The 23,219-nt window shown below is 38.7% G+C and overlaps 2 protein-coding genes across 2 annotated transcripts in view; one reads left to right on the plus strand and one right to left on the minus strand.

Moving 5' to 3' along the window:
• Positions 1–3,447, minus strand: part of LOC143040091 (tyrosine-protein phosphatase non-receptor type 14-like) — a 60,254-nt gene extending 56,807 nt beyond the window's left edge. Inside the window, exon 1 of the mRNA XM_076210774.1 lies at positions 2,999–3,447. The gene's annotated coding sequence lies outside the window, so the exon portion shown is untranslated. The remainder of the gene's footprint in view (positions 1–2,998) is intronic.
• A 1,660-nt stretch (positions 3,448–5,107) lies between these two features.
• Suv3 (Suv3 RNA helicase) lies at positions 5,108–22,458 on the plus strand. Its single transcript, XM_076210775.1, has 17 exons — positions 5,108–5,343; positions 7,320–7,422; positions 7,569–7,701; positions 9,737–9,837; positions 10,087–10,208; positions 12,168–12,336; positions 12,473–12,584; positions 14,442–14,611; positions 14,922–15,090; positions 15,407–15,512; positions 15,865–16,006; positions 16,177–16,335; positions 16,918–17,097; positions 18,112–18,260; positions 18,377–18,570; positions 19,622–19,800; positions 20,709–22,458. The coding sequence occupies exons 1-17, from the start codon at positions 5,228–5,230 to the stop codon at positions 20,781–20,783; spliced, it is 2,379 nt and encodes a 792-aa protein (XP_076066890.1). The 5' UTR covers positions 5,108–5,227; the 3' UTR covers positions 20,784–22,458.
• Positions 22,459–23,219: the final 761 nt, after the last annotated feature.

Here is a 23,219-nt window from a genome sequence, read left to right on the forward strand (position 1 = left end):
AATAACATTATATAGAGATGAACAAAGTGAATCCTGTTACATAAAAAGAACCTTTAAATGAATATGAATACAAGTATAGGACTCTACAAGCTAAACAATTTTATTATTAAAATAACTGTCAATGATAAAAAGTATCAGCATAGAGCAGTTTCACATGTGACGTCTCCTAATTCCTTTTATATTCTTCTGTACATGTATGTCACATGCTTTATGTATTCTTTGTACCTATGAAGATGTCTTAAACATGTAGCCACCATCTATTTAATTTTCCAGTGATTTCTGCACATATTGTTAATCTAGTGTTTTTTTTATCTTTATTTCTTATAAAGTGGGTGGGCAAGTTAAAGACTACCTGACTATTCACAGGAGAAAAATAGAGGTAAGCTTAAAAATAAATGACTAAATGTATTTCCTGTAGATACTTTTTTCTTTTAACCTACCTAATGGGTTTTACCATGAAACGACTTGCACTAATTGCAAACCAAACTATGAATCAACATTTAGCTACTTGTGTCCAATCTTTAAGCCTGAAGTTCTCATGTAGCTATGACAAGCATATTAATAATAGGGTACAGACAAAACATATATAGCTAGCTTAAAAAAAAGTCAGACAGCCCTTAGGTGAAGTGTCACATACATAACAGGAAGTTAACAAAATTAACTGGGGATGACTATTACCAACACCCATTATTCTCTCCAAGAATCCATGGAATTTCCCCTCTTTGGCATTTCCCCCCACACATTTCACTAGCACATACAACCCATGACTCATCAACCTAGAACTTAATTTACTTAATTTATTCTGTATTAGGTGGCACTTGCAGTCTGGCTGTCACCAGACATCTATTTCCACTTCCATAGCACCCCCTTCATTACAAAAGGATATAGTCTATCTTATCTAACTACTCATGTACAAAATGGGACTTTTTATTTAATTTTGTCTGACACCAGGTATTTTGTTCATCTATATGTCATCCTTTTAGTAGCAAAAGGATATGCCTTTGGATGATAACAATTAATATAGCATATGAGTAATGATATTGACAGTTATATTAACCATAGAAAGATTACAATGAAACATAAGGTACATTACGCAAACTGTGTAGACTAAAGATTAATTATGACTACTATATCTGATGACAGCAAGAGAAAGAACTATGTGGACACTACACACTATTTAGTCATACACTGCAATTTAGAATTAAACCTTCATTGGTTTATGTGACTAAAAATCCCCACCTGTCAAGATATTGTATGTTACCATCTAGATAGGGTCATACTAAAGACTGACCAGTAACTCAAAATGACTGACAAGCAGCATATAAAGTAACATAATACTTGTTTTAGTGATGAAAATTATTTCTGCTACAATACATATGAAGAAATGTGAAAATAGTTTTCTCTGCTGACAAGCATCCCAAACCCCTGACGCTTACTAGTCAACCAACAAATAACATTTGAACTGACAAGTAACTCAAAATTTCTAACAGCATATGCTTGTTTTTGTGGTGAAAATTATTTCTGCTGCATCATATATAGGAATGATTTTATGCCTTTTCCTTTTTGGCTACCTCCCTAGTAAGGGGGAAAAAGCCTTGGTATATGTTTGTATGTATCATATATGTAGAAACAAGTAAAGAAATACATTTTTTTCCCTGCCAACAAGTAAACCCTGTCCCAAATCAGCCTCTGGACATTTTAGCTCCTGGACGATTCATATGCTGCTTGTCAGTCATTGCATACATATATGTTGATTACATAGCTGACAGCCCAGTAATTAACAATAGAGCAAGGCCGTTTCGAGTTGCACAGGACTCAATCGTCCAGGGGTTGAAGCATACAGAGGCGGTCAAGACAGGGTTTACTTGATGGCAGAGAAAATTTGTTTCTTTGTTCGTTTTAATACATACGATTTAACCGAAATAATTTTCATCACTAAAAAAATATGTTAATTTCCGTGCTGTGTGTTGGTCATTTTGAGTCACTTGTTGACCTTTGTTGGTCTTTGGTATGACCCTATCTAGATATTAACAATGTCTTAACAGCTCTGGACATTATTTGGATGGCTCTGGGTGGTACCAAATGGTAATTAGCATGACTGAGTAACAGATGACAACTATAAGAAAAGATCTAAAACAAAAACAAAATTGACTACAACTTTAACAGCTGCAACCACACTAAAATTTTTACGCTTAGTAAAGTACGCATCAGAAGAGAATAAATTTAAGTATTAGAAGTAATACCATGATATATATGACACTTAATAAATAAAAGATTTCTGATTTATCAATAAGTTTATTATGCTTAGAATTTATATTTCAATAGATAATTCCTTTTAATATTCGTGCATGTGATATTTGTGCTAATTAATGCTATTATCATTATATTTTGAACTGTAGCAGACCAAATACCAAGATGGAGTCCGTAAACTAGCCACATATGATACGAATGATTTGTTTACAAAATCTTAATGATAGTTTTTCTTCATTTATTGCCGTACTTAAAGACTTACAGAATACATATGCAAACTATTACATCATAGAGAGCAAAATAGAATGTTAAAATCATTGCATGTGGATCATACAGGGAAGTAAAATAATAAATCAAATTTTCCCCAATGAAAATATTCTTTCTAAATTGTAAGGAATTTTAATTTCTATTCCAGTACCGGGCAAACACTTTTTTTTTTTTTTTTTTTGCATTTGACAGATCTACTTTTTCTATGGAATTATTACATTAGGTTAGGTTAGGTTATATTAGGTTTGGAGTTATTGGATAACGAAAGTTTCATGTTAAATATGTGTTTTCTGCATGATTCTGGAACTCTACCAATTTCTTTGTTTCTGGAGTATTAACTGTGGATGCTGACCAATTGTGGACATCCTGGCAAGGCAATACACCGTGGGGGTAATTAAATGGAGCCCCACTCCATCGAACTTAATGCGAAAAAAATGTGAAACCGAATATTTGCATCAATCGTGTGTTTCATCTCACTGACCTTTACAGTGTCAAAGCCCAATTGGTGCAATCCAGGGGTGAAGGCGGGAGACCACTAACCCAAGAATCGGATCCTCGAAACTTGGCAGACGCCCTTCTTGCTGGTTCCTGACAGGCACAACTGTTAATAGCAACTACCCTGTCCTCAGCATCACCTGTCTGTAACGAACTTGTGGCGTTAGAAAGGGACGCAGCTGCATAAATCACCTTTACCGTACTTCAATTGGTTTGACCAATACACAACGTCGCCACATCACTAAGGTCTTGATCTACACCATCCGCTTCCAGCAATCTAGAGCCCCACAAAATACCACCCTGAAGTTACACAATTAACTTCAGAGGTTTCTATACACATTTCCGGCCCTACAGGAGTGAGTGCATGTTGACATTCTACTTTCGACATTCCACCACTTCCCCACAGCCTCCACTGCGACACCAAACACTGAAGCACCTGCCGGAAGTTTGGGTTAACGCTCCCACAATCCTCTGCGGCCAGGTGAGTTGATTGCGCCGCCAACTTTGAAACTCGTGCAAAATGTTTAAATCTTGATGTTTACTTTCCTCTTTCCGTCAGGGATCAAAACACTTTCCTGACGAACCTAGTTTACTTATTATTACTTATCCACATAAAGAGTGTTCTCATTTCACTGTTTATATGCATAATCTACTATTTCATAACATCTCTTAACTACATTTTTCGGTTGTTCTATTTCTGGAGTGTCCTTTAAAATTCAGTTCGGAGCACTATTTTCAAATACTCTACTTCCAATGAATTTCATAAACGAAATGAATATTCGACATTTATCTGATCCACTGTCTCACTACTATATTTTTTTCATTGACAAAAACTTTATCCCATTCATTCTTTTCGTCATCTACCAATAAGCCAGACAGGGTACTCCTAAAATGAGTATGTTTTTTATGCATAAATAATTTTCCCGTTAGTATTACGATATTATCGAAACCGTACACAAAATAAGAAGTGTGTACAAGGAAATATGTAATTAGATATATATGATATGAACTATGCATTTACATAATCTATATCTATGTTTATACCGCGAGCGTTTTCCTCCCATCCACCACCTAACCCCTCCTCACCTTAGCTCCTCATGGATGACGTGTCATCCTTTTATCTCGTCCACTGTCCTGGGTCAGGAGCAATGTAGCAAGACACAGCACATCCACAGCAAAGCCACTTCACTCAATCGGCGACCACCTCTCTCCGTCCTTTTATGCAGAAAAAGAGAAGACGGGGAGAAATCCCTTCGGGCTGCGTCAAAATATCGTTCCCACATAAGCATCCCCTACTCCCCCATCCCCTGCCCCTCCCTTCCTTGCATAGCAATATCATCTATACACAGCAACTCTCCGCTCATCCCTATCTCCTGCCTTCTCCCTTCCTAGGTCTACATTCCCCTCTTTCACAACCCATTCTCGGTCATCCACTCAATTTCATTCCCCTCGCCTATGCTTTCCACACTTCTTTTTCTAACCCTTCATCACTCATTTTTGCCACGTGTTCGAACCGTCTCAATAATTTTTCATCAGCACTATTTGCCATCTCCTTTTCCACTCCCGCTCTCCTCCTCGTTTCTAACTCTATCCAACCTTGTAACCGCCACCATACTTCTCAGACATTTAATCTCAAACACATTTAAACTTATCTTCTCTGTCTTCCTTAAATTCCAAGTGACAATCCCCCATTCATATAATCTCCCCTTTGCATCCATTTCCAAATACCTATTTATCATAACATTTATTAATTCCCAAATGCATTTGCTTGCTTCTCTCAATCTACATAATATGTGTACATATATATATATATATATATATATATATATATATATATATAAATATATATATATATATATATATTTCTTTATAAAAATATTTCTATATATATCTATAAATATATATATATATATATATATATATATATATAAATGTATACATATATATATACATATATATACACGCACACATATATATATATATATATATATATATATATATATATATATATATGATGATGACGATAAAAAGTGGAATTGGGAGCCGTAACAAAGGATATCTTTAAATAACAGGACGAAGACGACGAGAGGCACGAAATGTAAACAAACCAGTAGCCGAATCGGCTAGTTTATCAAAATGTGTATGCAGATACTGTGCGGAGTGCACAGTAAATAAGGAAAACTACAAAGTTGAAGGACAATTGTGTTTATTTCACATGGCGATAACCATGATTAACTCAATTACTCGAACATTCCAACGTCAATTGATTGGATTACCTAAGAAAATTCCATGGAACAGCACTGCTTCTAGCATAGAAACGCGGTATCCAAGGTATTGCAAATCTTACTTACTTAGTTTACTTAGTGAAGTTCTGAGGTCGATCCTCACAGCCGTAGTGGACTACCGCTGCTGCCAGTCCTCTTGTCCTTCCTTGCGAGGGTCAGTTGGTCTGGTAGTGTGTTTTGAGAGAACCTACTTATGGCAGTGTAGCCTGGCACTGGAGGCTCGTCTGGCACCTTCCGCAGGAACCTGTCCAGTGCATGTTTGAAGCTGTCCACCGAGCATTTAGTTTTCTCTCTCACCTCCTTTGGGAGGGCGTTGAAGATTTTTGGACCCTCATGGCCTAGGATGGTTGCCAGTAGGGTCTTAATCCTCACCGGGGCTCTTGATGGGAGAGTTTGTCTCTCACATTTACGCCCATGCCTTATACTGTGGTATGGCTTGATTGTAGAGGGCGTGGGGTCCGGAACAAGTCCCTCAAGGATTTTCCATGTGTAAATGGCCCTGTATCTTTCTCTCCTCCTCTGTTGAGAGTATAGGCCTAGTGCTCCCAGGCGATCCCAATGGTTGAGATCTTGCATCCCTTTGATGCACCTGGTGTAGTTCCGTTGGACAGCTTCAAGCATCTGGATGTCTCTGCGTTTGTATGGTGACCAGAGTTGGCTACAATAGTCCAGTATCGGTTGGATAAGCGACTTCCAGAGGGTAAGCATCACTTGAACCTCTCTTGAGGAGAAGGTCCTTAGGACCCAGCTGGCCATCCCTCTTGCTCTATTTACTGAGTGCATGATGTGGTGTTGGAAAGTGGCATCATCACTTAAGTGATTGCCCAGGCTTTTCACATGGGCTTTTGGTGTGATTTTCATACCTCTCTCCGTGAATTTTATAGCGGAGGTAGTTTCAACCTTTGGCGGTAGCAGAAAATTTATTATGGTATAACATTGACAACACTTGTTATGAAAAAGTCTTTCAAGAATTTGTGTACTAATTGTTTTTGCAGTTTGCTATGTTTTGATAAAAACCACTAATCATGTGACGATAACATGATAGTTGATACTCATACATCCCTGTCCATGTCAACTACTATGTAACTATGCATTGGCCTAATTATAAGCTGCATATGGCACTCATTCCTTCCCACTAGTCTTGCTGTTCATGCACTGCTTACAATATGTATACTAATGGGATGGTGTGCCAGCAGTATTTGGACTGCCAGTATCACAGTATATCACTGTCACCATAACTTGGGGCAAGTAGTCAACCAGGTGAGTAAATAAGTATACATAACAATTTTAGGCATTGTCTGTTTAGCCAGCCAAGGAGGGCATGATGCATACAGGGCAATAGCAAGATTGTAATCCCCAGTTTGATTCTGGGAAAGCCATTTATTTATTTCAAAACAACTGTATATTTACCCAAAGGTAAAGGTATTTCAAAGATGATAAAGAGTAGGTTTCCCAGGTATATAGAGAACAATGATCTAACAAATGCTCAGCATGGCTTTTGCAAGGAAAAATCATGTCTATCCATTCTATTAGCTCACTATGAATGGCTGCTCCAAGGGCTTTCCTGTAGAGGAAGAGTTGGCATTGTATAAACTACCGGGATTTAGCAAAGGCCTTTGGTTGAGTTGGTTGTGGCATCCTAATATACAAGTTTTAGGCCCTGTGATTCATGGGAAAACTTGTTGCTGGCTACCCTGGTATGTTAGTTTATCATATCATTCAAATATGTTAGTCAGTTACAATGGCATTCTAAAGATTTCAGCTTTATTTCATGAAGTTTTATAACCATATGCATAAATTTTTACCCACCTTCAAGGCTTAAATTTAGACAAATTTCCAGCGCTTTTGACCACCTGTTCCATAGATAGGTCCCAAATTTATTTACCTATTTATATAATATTATATTTGTACTGTGTCTGCCAGTGTCCTATTCAGTTTAAAGATTTTCCTTTGATTCATATTGATGGGATAGTATTATATTGCTGTATATCCGAAGACTAACTCATTTGTATTGTGTTATAGAGTGCCCATCCTTTGTCATGTGTGCTGGATCAGGGGAGGAGCAAATGATAATGGACATGACCCAAAGAAAATATCGCATCTCTTTTCTCCAGTTCCTGTTAAGGTTGGACAATCCATATTGGCTACTTTCACAATATTTTGAGAACAGTGATAATGTAGTTATTGTAATGTTATGAGAATTATTATGTTAATGTCATTTGTTCTATCAAGCCTTTTGATTTTATATCTATTCTTTTGTGACATGTAAAGGCACCCATGCAAGAGGGTAATGTTGGTGAGGAGATAGCTGGACCAGTGAGTAAGGAGGAAATACTGAGAGTACTGAACAGGTTTTATGTCAGTACTGAAGTCAAGGACCTCTCACGTGAAAATGGACTTGACAGTAAGATTTCATTTATTTTTGTTGCTTTTCCTAGGACTGAGGGTAAAGTAGACTGCCCCTCTAGTTTTAGATAAGAACAATGAATCAATCTGTTGTCCCAGTTCTCTCCTGCAAATACATACATACATATACCAAGGCTTTTTTCCCCTTACCAGGGAGGTAGCCAAAAAGGAAAAGGCAGAAAATCATTCCCACCCATTCCATCCCCGAAAACACTCCACACCCCTCCACCCTCCCTCCTATCTTAGCACCTCCTAGATGACGGGTCATCCCTGCACCCTGTCCACTGCCCTGGGTCAGAAGCAGTGTCGCAAGACACAGCACATCCACAGCAAGGCCGCTTCATTAAATCGGCGACCCCCCCTCTCCGTCCCCCCATATAAAGGAGAGGACGGGGAGAAATCCCTTCGGGCTGCATCAAAAATTTTGCTCACACACACTACCTCACCCCCCATCCCCCCGTCCATTCCACCTCATGCATCACAACATCTTCCATATACAACCATTCTCCATTCACCCCTGTCTTCTGTCCTCTCCCATCCTTCCTCAACAGACATTCCCCTCTTCCCCAAAGCCCCCTTCACTCCTGCAAATACTTAACATAAGAACATAAGAGTGAAGGAGACTGCAAGAGACCATAAGGCCTACACTAGGCAGCTCCATATCCATCACCACCTGTCATCCTCATCCATAAATTTGTCTAATTGTTACTTAAAACAACTGATAGTTTCAGCGCTTACTACATGGTTACTAAGTTTATTCCATTCGTCGACCACCCTTTTAGTAAACCAATTCTTGCCTATTTCCTTCTTAAATCTAAATTTGTCTTCACTTCCTCCAGCCTCTCTCCTTTAAAACTCACATCCAACTCACTGCTGCCCTCCCTCCTTGTATATCTCATAACCTTACTTTTGTCCACATTTATTTTCAGCTTTCCCCTCTCTCATACCCTCCCAAACTCTGTCACTATCTACCTCAGTCCCTTTTCTCACCCAGTCAAAAGTACAGTGTCCTCCACAAACAAGAATTGACTCACCTCCCATATCCTTCTACTCACACTTAGGGGGACGGCCACAGAATTCATAGCCGAGGTGAAATGATCGAACCTACCAAGAGCTGTTTGGAGTGGGAAGGGTGGCTGTATGGGAATTTGCACAGAGACGATGGGGACTGGTGCAGGTGTGTGAGTGAAGTAACACACTCCCTGGCGTATCCCCCCAATTGATGATGATGACAGTAGCTCCAAACCCCTGCCCATGACCCTCGTGTATAGAGATAATACTTATTTACCGGCAACCAGTGGTTCTACCAATGGTTCTCTCTATGGGAGCAGGATCATGCTGAAGTAGAATCATAGTAAAGAAGAAATTTAAGGAGGACAGTAAACAGGAGAGACAGAAGAGGTTAAAAAAGATTTCTTTTTGCACTGCAGATGTCTCTAATCATGAAAGAATACTGCATAACTTTGGTCCTTAGGGATATTATGGGAGTTCATAAAATATTGACTGCATGAAACTAATGGAGTCAATTCCTCATACAGGGATCAGTGCAAGGTGGGTAAGGAAGGAAGGGAATTGAAAGAATAAAGGGGATTGTATGGGATTTCCTGAAGGGAAAGTTAACATATAGAAAGAAGAATGCCCAAATGTTAAGGAGTGAGGAAATTTATCCCAGTCATTCCTTTTTGGTGTGTATGTGTGTGTATTGTTTCTGACCCAGGGCAGTGGGCGAAATGCAGTGATGACCCGTCAACCAGGGCGAGCCAAGAAAAGAGGGAGGGAGGGGGTTGGATGGGAGTGGAGTATGTGGGGATGAAATGGGTGGGAGTGGATTTATGCCTTTTGACTTTGGCTACCTCCTTTGTAAGGGGGAAAAAGTCCTTGGTATACAAATGAATGTGTGTGTGTGTGGGGGGGGGGTGATTAAACGTAGTTTAGAGTCCCACCTCAGGGGGAGAGGATCTGGACCGGGTAGTGAAAATATGTGGATATATATCATGGATAATGATTCTTTAACTATTTGTCTTTTCTTGCAGATTACCTCTACCAACAAAGTTTCATCAGCTTTCGAAAATTTTGCCTGGAATGTGAATCGCTTCCTGTAGAGTTGCATATAACTTTTAGTGACATATTACAAGTAAGTGTCCAAATTATTTTTTCTAGGGATTATTTTGGTTTTGATCTACATATATTTTGATAATTATGTATCATTTATCATTTACAAGACTATAAGACTAAGCTAAGCTCTGCATGGATTGACACAACTGTTGCAAAAGGTCTTTGAATGTACTTTAGTTGTTAAGTAAAGGGGCTGTTAGGTTTATTTTCCTTTCATTGAGGTTACTTTTAGCTTTGGGTGTCATTTTGTTTTTGTTTCTTCCCACAGGGAGGAGGTCATATTCATGACCTGTACCCCAGCTTTATGAGACACGCAAAGAAAACATTCCCACATTTGAATTGTATTGATGACCTCTGCAAGATATCGGATCTGACTACACCCCCTAACTGGTACTTCTTTATATTGCATATTATTTGTCATGTTTCATGTCTGTCATTATAAAGCAAATCTCAATATCTGGTGATATATATTTATTTACCTAGTTGTATCTTTTGAGAAGGGGAGCTATGCTCGTGGTGTCCCACCTTTGTATCTCGCAGTGCCTAGTTTGCTCTTAAATTCGTGAATGGTTTTCACACACACTATGTATATGTGTGCGCACACCTGTGTGTGTGTGTGTGTGTGTGTGTGTGTGTGTGTGTGTATATACACACATACATATATACATATACCAAAGGTTATTTCCCTCCTACAAGGGAGGTGGCCAAAAAACAAAGACATAAAATCCACTCCCATTCCATCCCTACATACTCCACTCCCATCCAACCCCCTCCCTTCCTCTTATCTTGGCTCTTCCTGGATGACAGGTCACCCCTGCATCTTGCCCACTGCCCTGGGTCAGAAGTGTCACAAGACACAGCACATCCACAGCAAGGCCACTTTATTAAATCACCAACACACACACACACACCCCACCCCACACTGTCCCCTCATGCCCTAGACCCATGTGTGTGTATGTGTGCATGCAAATAAGAAACACTGGTAACTTATGTTCAGTTATGCAAGACTGACCACTGGGAAAGAAATGCTAAATGAAGCAAAGTGCTTTCATATATTACATCTTCAGTGCAAAGTACTTGGGTTTACTTCCCAAGAAATAGTTTAAAGATGGCCTTGTGCAACTATAGCTCTTTTCCAGTACTTTACATATTTTTAGTATCGAAATTAATTTCCCATTCGTGGCTCTGTGCAAAAATAGTGTCTTGATATCTTTTATATGTACAGTAGAAGCCCGATTTAACTAACTAATTCAGCCAAGGTCCAGTCCGCTAAATTTAATTTTCCGTTAAATTGAGCGAGTGAGCGTTGGTGTAACAGTGTTGCCAGAGCGGATTATAAAAATGATACGTACCTAAAAATTCCCTAGTGTACACACACACACATACAGTATATATATTATTGTAAGTGAATTATAGGCAGCACAATCGTGAATTGCAAACGAACAGCAACGTGCAGTAATTTGTTGCAACGTGTGTGTGAGTGTGTGTGTGTTGTGTAACAATGATATGAGCTGTCTGTGAATTTCGCGGAATATTAGTCATAGCTTCGTGTTTGGTTCGATGTACATAATTCTAGCGATTAATAGGACTGGGCAGTTGGTTTTTGGATAGTGAGCGTTATTGTTGTGTTGTTGCAGAAAACGTAGTTCGTTGTTATAGAAGTGTTTTTCGTGGTGATTACTCTCGTGTACTGATTTTGAATTTTCCCATCAACTTACTGTTTCATTATTTTGTTTTCCTATTATACCGTCTATTTCTACTTGAATATATTTCTGCTACAATTATACTTTATACATATACTGAATTATATATTATTGTATATATATTATAGTACATATATATATATATATATATATATATATATATATATATTTATATATTTATATATTTATATACCTCCAGAGTACTAAATTATAAATTTTTCCTTGACTCCACCACCACAATCTGGTAACATCTGGTAACATCGGACTCAGAGACACGCATGTGGCCAGTTGACGGAAAATGCTCAACTTAGCTTACCGTTCCAGCTAGATTGAGCTATTTCAGTAGACGCGCGTCTGGCCAGCTAGCAGAAAATGGTCAACTTAGCAGACCATTTGCGCTAAGTTGAGCAGTGTCGTTATTGCTATTTGCAGTTCGCTAAATTGAGCTTCTGCTAAATTGATGTTCGTTAAACTGGGCTTCTACTGTATATATGTGTATATTTACATAAATGTGTATATTTGTATACACACCATATTTGTATAAATAATAATGATAATTGGTGTATTGAACTAACTCTACAGTACTGTATTGCTGATTAAATTGTGTGAGATGTTCCAAAACTTTTTTTCCCTCTTTGAATCATAGGTATCCCGAAGCAAGAGCGTTGAACAGAAAAATAATATTTCATGCAGGACCCACAAACAGTGGAAAAACTTATCATGCACTGGAACAGTATCTTGGAGCACAGTCTGGTGTCTATTGTGGACCACTAAAACTTCTTGCCACTGAAGTATTTCATAAAAGTAATGACAAGGTATGGTGTGCATTTTTTTGTATTTATTAGTTTACATGAAAAATAGAAGAACTTTCATAGCTATTAAATTCCTAAGATATATCCTTGTGCTATAGTTTGCAGTTGTGTTGACATTGTTTCATTAATTGCTTATCAGGGAACTTCATGTGACTTAGTTACTGGAGAGGAAAGAAGATTTGGAAACAAGGATAACACTGCATCAAATCATGTGGCTTGTACTATTGAGATGGCCAGTGTAAACATGTCATGTAAGTTGGTCTTTTTTTTCCCTCCCTCTCTCTCTCTCTCAATCTATCTATCTATCTGTCTACAGGAGGTGCTAAGATAAGAGGGAGGGAAGGGGGTGGATGGGAGTGGAGTATGTTGGGGATGGAATGAATGGAAATGGTTTTTATGTCTTTGTTTTTTGTCTACCTCCCTTATAAGGGGGAAAAAGCCTTTGGTATATGTATGCGTATAACTATCTACATAGGCTACCAAGGGCTTCTTCCCTCTCCTCCTTCAAGGGGATAGAGTCCACTTGTCCAGGCTGCAGTGCGTCCTCGGCACAGCCCTTCTAAATTACCTGAGGCAGATGGATGAATACATTGTGGATATCTGTCCAGGATGTAACTCCATACTATTCAACACAGTATGGAAGACTACATTGTACACAATTACACACTCCAACATATACTCTATAAAGGATTTATGGGAAAATCCCATTCCACCCATGGCATTCCTCAGGGAGACAGGATTGCTCGTCTGGACAGCCCTAGGGAACATCATCATCATCCCCCTTATAAATGAGGTCTTAGCTCCTCTTGGATAAAGGGTCATCCTTATCTCCTTCCCACTGCCCAGACCAGAAGTAGTGCAGCAAGACACAGCACATCCACAGTAGCCACTTCATTTACACAGCGACCCTCCCTCATCGTCTCCTCATATGAAAAATCAAGAATCCTGGGAGAAATCCCTTTGGACTACATCAAAATATCTAAACACACAACCATTCTCCATCCACAACTATCCCCTGCCTTTTCTCTTCCCTGTATTTACCTAGTTGTATTATACAGGAAGGGGACCTATGCTCGTAGTGACCCGTCTTTGTATTTCACAATATTTAATATGTTCTTAAATTCTTGTATGTGCTTGCATGGGTGTTTTTTTTTTTTTTTTTTTTTTTTTTTTTCTTAAGAACAAAAAATCAACCTGAATTGGGCTCAGAAACTCACTCTGTTTTCTCTCTCTGTTACTACCAACCTAACCCTTATTTCATATCTGTTTTTTTTTCATATAAGTAAGTCATTATGCCAGTGTCTGCCCTCTGATACTTCCTAGCTGAAGAGAACCCCAGTTCAGGTTCATCCACATGTCTTGCACAAAATCCATAAATATATCTCAAGTGCAACATGTGTTACATTTGGGTCCACCTCATATACATTGCACTCACTAACAGAAACCAGTCCACAGTAGCCAAATTAAAGCATACACCCACTCTATACCCAACTCACAATTATCCAAGACCCATTTGTCACTTCTTCCATCTTAGCACCTTTTGAATGGAGACACATCTCTCTTTCCCTGCCATACTGTTCGAATCAGAGAAAATGTAGCAAGACAAAGCACTTCCATAACAGGGTATGACAGCTAAAACCACTTTTTCCCCAGTGTCCATAATTATGTCAATATGAATGGAATGAAGCAGCCTTGCTGTGGTTGTGTTGTGTCTTGCTACATTGCTTCTGATCCAGGGCAGGGATGACCCGTCGTCCAGGAGGAACAAAGATAATAGGGAGGGAGGGGGGTGAATGGAATGGGTGGGAGTGGATTTTATGCCTTTGTTTTGGGCTACCTCCCTTGTATATACATTGGTATATGTATGAATGGATTGGGAAGAATTGATTATTAGTGTAGAGTTGTGAAATGTATTAAACATTTGAATGTGCTTTTTAATCATATAAAGAAATTATTGAAAAGAGGAAGGAAGAGATATTGAATGGGAGTGGAGTGGGTGGGAGTGGATTTATACCTTTTGACTTTGGCTACCTCCCTTGTAAGGGGGAAAAAAGCCCTTGGTATATGTATGTATATATGATTTTTACCTGTTTTCTTTTTAATTTTAGATGATGTTGGAGTCATAGATGAAATACAAATGATCCGTGATCAGCAGAGAGGCTGGGCCTGGACACGAGCTGTACTAGGACTTTGTGCAAAAGAGCTTCATGTTTGTGGTGAAGCTTCGGCCATAGAGTTGGTTAAGGAACTGGCCATGATGTGTGGGGAAGAAGTAGAAGTAAGCTTTTGAATCTCTCTCTCTCTCTCTCTCTCTCTCATTCTCTTTTTTTTTTTTTTAATGGTCACTTTCCTTGTAAGAGGGAAGAGACCATTTGGTATATGTATGTATATCTTTCTAAATGCAGGATAGAAACTGGTTTATTCATTTTACCTGTTGCCAATTAGTCTTGACTGTTTTGGCATCAAATGTATGCATTGTCAGAATCTGATTGCAGTATGTATGAAAAGGTATTCAGTAAGCATTGTAAATGGCAGAACTCACATTTTTCTTTGTCAATATGCATTGATCACACTTTCATATTTTGAAGGTTAGAAGATATAAAAGACTTACGGAACTAAGCATAGAAGACTCGGCTGTACACTCACTTGATAATATTCAACCTGGTGACTGTATTGTGTGCTTTAGTAAACGAGATGTTCACTACGTCTCAAGAGAAATTGAAAAAAGAGGATATGAAGTGGCAGTTATTTATGGTGGTAAGTTATGGAAGAATCTGTGCTTTACAATATTTTCATGTGTTAGGTGAGATCCCTGATTCTTTTTTATATATCCATATTATTTTAGTTATCTTGTATTATTGGGAAGCTCGCTAAGTGAGCAGGTTAGGGCGTCATTACTTGCGGTGAAGGTTGAGGGAATGGCGGTTCGAATCCTGCCACCGGTGAGGGTGAATCAAGGGCATGGTTCATTAAATTCCATACTATAAAGTCCTCTGTAAGGGACGCCATCCTAGCCTTCCGATGGGAGGAGTTTGTGACGTTAAACTATATCATCATCTTGTTTTATTGATAGGTTTGCCTCCTGGGACTAAGTTGGCCCAGGCGCAGAAGTTCAATGATCCTGACCACCCCTGTAAAATACTTGTAGCTACAGATGCTATAGGCATGGGTCTCAACCTGTAAGTCAACAAAGCCACATTTTTGTTTATAACAAAAATTTATAACATTAATAACAAAATAACATAACAAATAACAAAATGATAAAATATATAACAACATAAATAATATTATTTATAATAACATTAAATAATAACATTTATAACAAAACATTTATAACATAAAAATAAGCTCTGTTAGAGCATTGTTTTATATATATATATATATATATATGTATATATATATATATATGTATGTATGTATGTACAAATTCACATTTATATCTTTCATGAAAAATGTGAGAATAACATTGTACTTTCTTTGCCATTCCATCATTGTGAAGTTTTTTAAAATAAATTTGTGTAAAAATTTCAGGAGTATAAGGAGAATCATATTCTATTCCCTAATCAAGCCAAATATTAATGAGAAAGGAGAAAAGGAGATGGAAATTTTGAGCGTATCATCAGCACTGCAAATTGCTGGTAGGGCAGGAAGATATGGTACTCAATGGGAAAATGTAAGTGTTTGTGAAATAGAAGGATTCTCAAGTTTACATACAGTAGTTGTGGGAAATATAACATTCTGTTTTTTGTATCTTAAAATTGTATATGTATATGTATGGCATATGGAAAATTGTTTTTGTACAGATCAGCTATTTTCTTTGAAATAATTTTGTTTTTGTTTTAGGGTTTTGTTACTTCTCTTAAACAAGAAGATTTACCATCATTGCGGCGACTGTTGGCTTCTACGCCTGATGAAATTGAACAGGGTGGTCTTCACCCAACTGCTGATCAAATAGAATTGTTTGCATATCATTTGCCAAACTACACACTTTCTAATTTGATTGTAAGTATTAATAGATTTCAATAAGTCTTTTCAGTACTTTTTTTAGTTATAATTATGGGTAACCAAGGCTAAAGTCATTATGTACCCATGAATTGGTAGATTGCCAATTTCTTGGAAAGCTGTATTAGAGTGAGTGAAGAACGATTAGTAAAAGAGGTGTGGAAGGCAGAGGTGGGGGGAGTGAACATGAGGGGACGATCAAGGATGAAATGGATGGATGGATGGGGGTAACAGGGGCATTGGGAAAGAGGATAATATCTGTTGAGGAAGGAAGGGAGAAGACAGAAGATAGGGGTGAGTGGAGAATGATTTTGTGTGGATGATGCTGTGATGCATGGAAGGGAGTGGTGGGGGATGTGTTCTGAAGACGGATATCATTTCACATCTCTCAGGGATCATTGACAGGTGTCTGCCATGCAAGATGGATGGCAGAGACTCAAAACAACAATTTTGTCATACTTCCTAATGGTATCCTATATATCTGCATTACTGGCTAATTTTCCTCTTAATATAGGTTACTGTAAATGAAACAACTATAATGATTGTAGTATCAAGATTTTTTTCAAACCTATTTTTTTCCAGGATATTTTTGTGAGCCTATGCACAGTAGATTCTTCGTTATACTTCATGTGTTCAATGGACGATTTCAAGTTCCTGGCAGACATGATTCAACATGTCCCTTTGCAGCTTAGGGCAAGATATGTCTTCTGCTGTGCTCCAATTAATAAGAAAATGCCTTTTGTATGTGCTATGTTTCTTAAGGTAAGAAATAATTTTTTTTTTTTTTTTTTTAATTAAGGCTACCTCCCTTGTAAGGGGGAAAAAGCATTTGGTATATGTATGTAATTATGTAATTAAGGGAGAAAGACAGGAGGAAGTGGATAATTTTAGATACTTAGGTGCGAATGTGGCAGGAAAGGGAGGAGTGGAGGTGGAGGTAGAATGTAGATTGAGAGAAGCAAGTAAATGCCTTGGGGGATTAAAAAATGTAATGAGAAATAGACATTTGGGAATGGATGCTAAGAGGAGATTGTATGAAGGAGTGATTGTGCCAACAGCAGTGTATAGGGCAGAAACATGGAACATAAGAGAGGAAGACAGGAGGAGTTTGAATGTGTTTGTGATGAGGTGCCCGAGAAGTATGATAGGGGTTACTATGCTGGATAAAGTGAGAAATGAGGAGGAGATAGGGTTGATGAAAGTATTGGGATGGTTTGGACACATGAAAAGAATGAGTGAAGAAAGACTAGTAAAAGAGGTATGGAAGGCAGAAGTAGAAGTGAACATGAGGGGGCAACCAAGGATGAGATGGATAGATGGGGTAAAAGGGGAATGTCTTGAAGAAGGACAGGAGAAGACAGAAGATAGGGGTGAATGGAAAATAGTTGTGTATGGACAATGCTGTGATGCATGAAAGGGGGTGGGTAGGGGAGGGAGTATGTGTGAAAAATAAATTGACGCAGCCAGAAGGGATTTCTCCCTGTCTTCTCCATTTCTGCATGAAGGGATGGAGAGGGGGTCATGATTTAATGAAGCAGCCTTGCTGTGGGCGAGATGCAGGGATGACACGTCATCCAGGAGGAGTCAAGATAAAAAGGAGGGAGGTGGGTGGATGGGAGTGGAGTATGTGGGAATGGAATGGGTGGGAGTGGATTATAAGTCATTGTTTTGGCTACCTCCCTTGTAAAGGGGAGAAAGCTTTTGGTATGTGTATATATATATATTATTATTATTATTTTTTTTTTTTTTTTTTTTTTTTTTTTTTTTTTTTTTCAGTTTACTCGTCAGTACTCACAAAACGAAGCAGCCACTTTAGATTGGCTGTGCCATCAGGTGCGTTGGCCCTTTGAGCCCCCAAACACTATTCTTGACCTGGTCCATCTTGAGGAAGTATTTGATATCTTTGACCTGTACCTGTGGCTCAGGTAAGATTGTTGAGTGTAATTTGTGTAGCTTGTAATGGTGCAATACTTATTCATTTTATTGATTTATTGAATTTGGAATAAAATTGTGTATGAACTTATTTTACTTTTGGCTTCAGCTACCGCTTCCAAGATATGTTTCCCGAGGGGGAGTTGGTTCGTGCTCTTCAGGGTGAATTAGATATCATGATAGAAGCAGGTGTTGCAAATATCACATCACTGCTTAAGAACTCTGATACCAGAACTTCAAATGCTGCAGCAGACACAGAGGAAACATTCACAATGGACAGACAGAAGAAAAAATTCTCAAGGGGTAAGTGATTTGTTTTTCTTAGAGGTTTACAAATGCTTGAATGTGTCATTGATGAGTTTCTTTGTGCCAGTGTTGTAATTGTTGATGGTCCATGAATGAAGGCTTCCTGGAGGGAGAAAGAAAGGACTGTCTGTAGTTAAAATCTACAGACAGTACTTTCTGCTGGATATGGGTCATCTGACAGGTGAATGAGACTCAGTAGTAGTTATGTAATCCTTATTTTTGTCCTTTACTTCTGACCCAGGGCAGTGGACAGGATGCAGGGATGACCCGTTATCCAGGAGGTGCCAAGATGTGGGGGAGGGTGGAGGGGAGTGGAGTATGTAGGGGATGGACTGGGTGGGAGTGGTTTCTATGCCTTTTTCTTTTTGGCTACCTCCCATGTAAAGGGGAAAAAACCTTGGTATATGTATGTACAGTGAGACCTCTCATTAACGGACGTTAATTAGCTGTGCGGTGTTTTTGGTGCTGTTGTTTAGTGCGTGCAATCACTATGCCACCCAAAAACTACTCCAAAGCACCGAAATCACAGCGAAAACACAGCAAACACAGCTAATTAATGTCCATTAATGAGAGGTCTCACTGTATGTATTTTTGTCCTTGGTAACAATGATGATAATTGTATTAAATGAATCTATAATGAGGAGTTAAAATGGGTGGTGAATGGGAGCAGAATGGGTTGGGGTGAACCCCTCTTGAGGTTGTCGTTAGTTACCTGAAGACTGCGGGTCTTCTGCAAGAGAAACTAACTAGGAACAACATATTGATTGATTGATCTTGTTTGCTTTTGTTGTGGGCCTTGTTCAATTTTTTTTTTTCCAGTACTCCAGTATGTATATGGTTTTAGCTTGTGTTATATCAACTCTTAGGCATAAAAAGAGAAGACGGGGAGAAATCCCTTTGGGTTGCATCAAAATATCAATTACACATAACCACTCCTTAATCCCCCCATCCCCCACCTCCACCTCCACCCTTCCTTGCGTCACAGTATCATCCATACACTAAGAACTGAGTACTAGTTTATAAATAGATATTTGTATTTTTTTTCTAGCCCATCATCATCTTCATGATGAAAAGCGATCCCGTAGTTCACCAGTTGTAAACCGAGGGAAAACTGCACAACTAGAGAAAGGGGCCATTGGTCGTGGCCGATTAACAGAACGTCTTCTTTCACAAGGACTCCTTTCTCCGAAAATGCTGGAAGAATTACAAAGAGAATGGAAACAAAATGTAAGTGTATCTTTCTCTTTAGATCCCAATAGAACAGAATTCCTATCTGAGAGTTGATGCCACAATGTTGATTACAAAAATTGTAATGAAAATCTCTCTGGGGTCACCCATGCCAAGCAGAGTCATGTATGAGAGATGAGACAGAATTCAGTCTCCACTCAGTTACACAAACTCATTGCTACTTGGTTTGCCCCCAGTGATGAACAAGGAAATTTCTTGTAGAAATATGAGTACTATCATAATATAAGCCACTGAATACTAAACAAATACAAAATATTTTAGATAAGGTGGCACCATAAGATACTTTGTCAGAAATTGCTACCTCTCACCCAATTGTGAATAGTACACCCAATAGTGTTACAGCATTCTTGTTGGATCATTGTCTCTAAAAGGTCCAACCATATAGCTTCATGTAGTAATGAATGTAACTAAACATTTTCCGAACAAAATGAAGTCTTGAACATTAAACAACTTGAATAAGATTAATATCTACATTTACAATATGAGGACCCTTACAGAAGACTACAAACTGGAAAGTTTGATGGAAGAACTGGAAACCATCAGCTGGGGTGTTGTGGAGGCTAGTGAGGTCTGAAGGGTATTGGTAGGGGACAGTATTATATTGAAGAGGTAAAATTGTAAAAGGCGGTGAGAGATTTGAAGATGGTAGTAGAATAGTGATAGTAAAAATTAAGTGTTTTTATCTTGGCCCTTTTTTTGGCCATAGAGTTTGATGATCTTAATTTTTTATACTCGCTCAGAAAAATTAATTCCACTGGCATGTCATTTCAGTAATGCATCTCATATGAATGGATAAATATGTAAAACTGTTGTGCTTGTTTTGGGGTTACCAATAAATGAAATATTAAAATTAAATTATATATGCAATTTTTTTCTTTTTCTTTCAGGTCATAGAATTTGATGATCCAGATAGTGATGATGAATCAGGCAGGAAAGGTAAATCAAATAGGAGGAAAAGATAATAAACCAAACTATATTATTCCTGGTTGTTGTTGTTGCTCCTTAAGCGGCCCATACACGATCAATTATATTGCGCAATTTCATTGTCAATACTCTGAATTGACAATTAAATTGACCGTGTATGGGTGATATATCGCCCATACACAGTCAATTTCATTGTCAATTCAGAGTATTGACAATGAAATTACGCAATATAATTGATCGTGTGTGGGCCACTTTAGACCATCAGGCCAAGCAGGACTCCCTGAGGAATGCTATGGCTGAAATGGGGGTTTTCCCCACAAATTCCTTATAGTGTATATATTGTGTTGTTGGCATACGTAATTGTGTACAATGCAGTCTTCCATAATGCATTGTATAGTATGAGGTGAAGTGTTACATCCTGTACAGTTGATGTGCATCCCCATTACAACAGTGTTCAGATGATGATGATGATGATATGGTTTAACGTCACACACTCCCCCCCTATCGGGAGGCTAGGACGGTGCCCCTCACAGAGGGCTTTGTAGCGTGGAATTTAATGAACCATGCCCTTGGTTCAACTTCGCCGGTGGCAGGATTCAAACAGCCCTCACCTCGACCTTCGCCGCAAGTAACGACGCCCTAACCCGCTCGGCCAGCGAGCTTCCAACAGTGTTCAGAGTTTATGAAAATCAAATCAAAGGTATTTCCCATTATTCCAGGGACCAATGACGATTACCTGCAAGTGGTGGTATATCAAGGTGGATGTCAGAGGGAATATTCTCCTTGCTCCTCATCTTCAAAATTTGTCAACACTGTCTATAGGGATTGACACTTGATCTCTAGACTGGGCCCAACACCTCTCTCTTTCGGCTTTTATCCTCCACTATTTTGCATCAAGATAGCTGACAACTGGCAGCTGCTCCCTTCCTCTTACAGTTATAACTTGGTGACAGAAACAATCCCACACTACCTCAACATAGACAACAACCCAGAGTTTTCTCCCAGAGAGATCTTTTATGGAAGGACCTGAGGAGTGTTGCTAACCATTGTGGAACTGCTGGTTTCCAGTCAGTGAAACTGCTGGCCATATATTCAAACTACCCCAGATGCAGCCACCACACAGAAGACACGGAACACCTTATACCACTATACATCACTCAAACAATACCCAGCCAACACAAATGCTCTCTCTCACTTACCACTTTCAACTAGGGACACAGAGACAATCCCACAACAAAACAACACTGACAATGGTCCAAAATTTCTTCCTAAAGTGGTCTGTGGGAGGGCCCAAGGATCATTGCTAGTCACTGGAGGGCCATGGGTTTTCCTCTCATCAAAACTGGAAACAACTATCATTATTGTTATTATAATTGAATTGTCTTCTTGAGCTAAAATAAAAGGGACAGCAAACAAGTTTGGAATATATGATGGATGGGTTTAGACCTTGACTTAGCCACTTCCTTATAAGGAAAAAGGGCTGTTTGATATATGTATATATGTGTATATAGATGAGTCTGACTTGTATGATATTTTCTTAATGTATAAAGTGGCCACTTTATAGAAATAATAAAGAATGCATATTTTAAGATTTCTAGAAAACTGTTCCCTTGTAAATTTTTGGGATTTACCTCAAGCCTTGAAAAAAGACTACATCTGTCTTCTTGCTTTATACTGTAAAAATTGTACTGTACTAGTTTCTAATACAACTTGAGGATATTTAATTGTTATATTTAAGATCCTAATTCTAATCATACGTACTACAAAGTTGCTAATCATAAGACAATTAGGGGAGTGAAGGATAATTTCCAGAAATATCCTGTGCCAATCAAGAATCTCATTACAGTATCTTGCATCCCTTTTCACCTCATCTCCCAACTAAGAAGAGGATGGCAGGATCTTGAGGTGACATTTGGTGAAAGGACATCTGGAAGAGGAAGAACAACTGCTACCCCATCATTTCTGAGATGATGTTCCTCAGGGTCTACTCCAATCTGGGAGTTAAGAATGAAAAAGTGACTGAGATTCACAGCATATACAGTTCAGTTAAACAATAACAGATGTGATGAGTTATGGTGGAAAAAAAGCAATTTCTGGAAGCTCCTAGTCATAACCCACGTGGGTGACAGTGTAGGTCTACTGGTCATTCCGCAATGACAGGGGACATTATACGACTGAGCAGCTCTCTTTAGGATCCATCCTATTCCTCCCACATGTGGAGGAGGTTAGAAGAAGTACCTCAAACATGGTCCCCATATACCAAATTGGCTGAGGAGGTGCTCCCAGAAAGGTCACCCAAATATGGTAAGAATAGGAATTAAGACAAAACAACAATAGTCCTCTAAAAATCCATCTACAGCATACCTACACTACCCCATGACACTCCCTTGTAAACAAAATGAAGAGCCCCTCTTCCTAACTCCAGTAACCATATGGATAAGGGTAATTAAAGAATAATGGAGTCTATGCCTTTG

This window comes from Oratosquilla oratoria, chromosome 27 (genome assembly GCF_046742065.1).
Source record: "Oratosquilla oratoria isolate Oo_2021 chromosome 27, ASM4674206v1, whole genome shotgun sequence".
In the NCBI taxonomy this organism is placed as follows: domain Eukaryota; kingdom Metazoa; phylum Arthropoda; class Malacostraca; order Stomatopoda; family Squillidae; genus Oratosquilla; species Oratosquilla oratoria.

What these genes read in the sequence shown, in the direction of transcription:
- Suv3 (XM_076210775.1), top strand. Translation starts at nt 5,228, where the DNA reads ATGGCGATAACCATGATTAACTCAATTACTCGAACATTCCAACGTCAA. An exon ending in TGTGTGGGGAAGAAGTAGAA is followed by an intron (nt 14,612 to 14,921) that starts GTAAGCTTTTGA and finishes CATATTTTGAAG; the next exon opens with GTTAGAAGATATAAAAGACT. An exon ending in TATGTGCTATGTTTCTTAAG is followed by an intron (nt 17,098 to 18,111) that starts GTAAGAAATAAT and finishes TTTTTTTTTCAG; the next exon opens with TTTACTCGTCAGTACTCACA.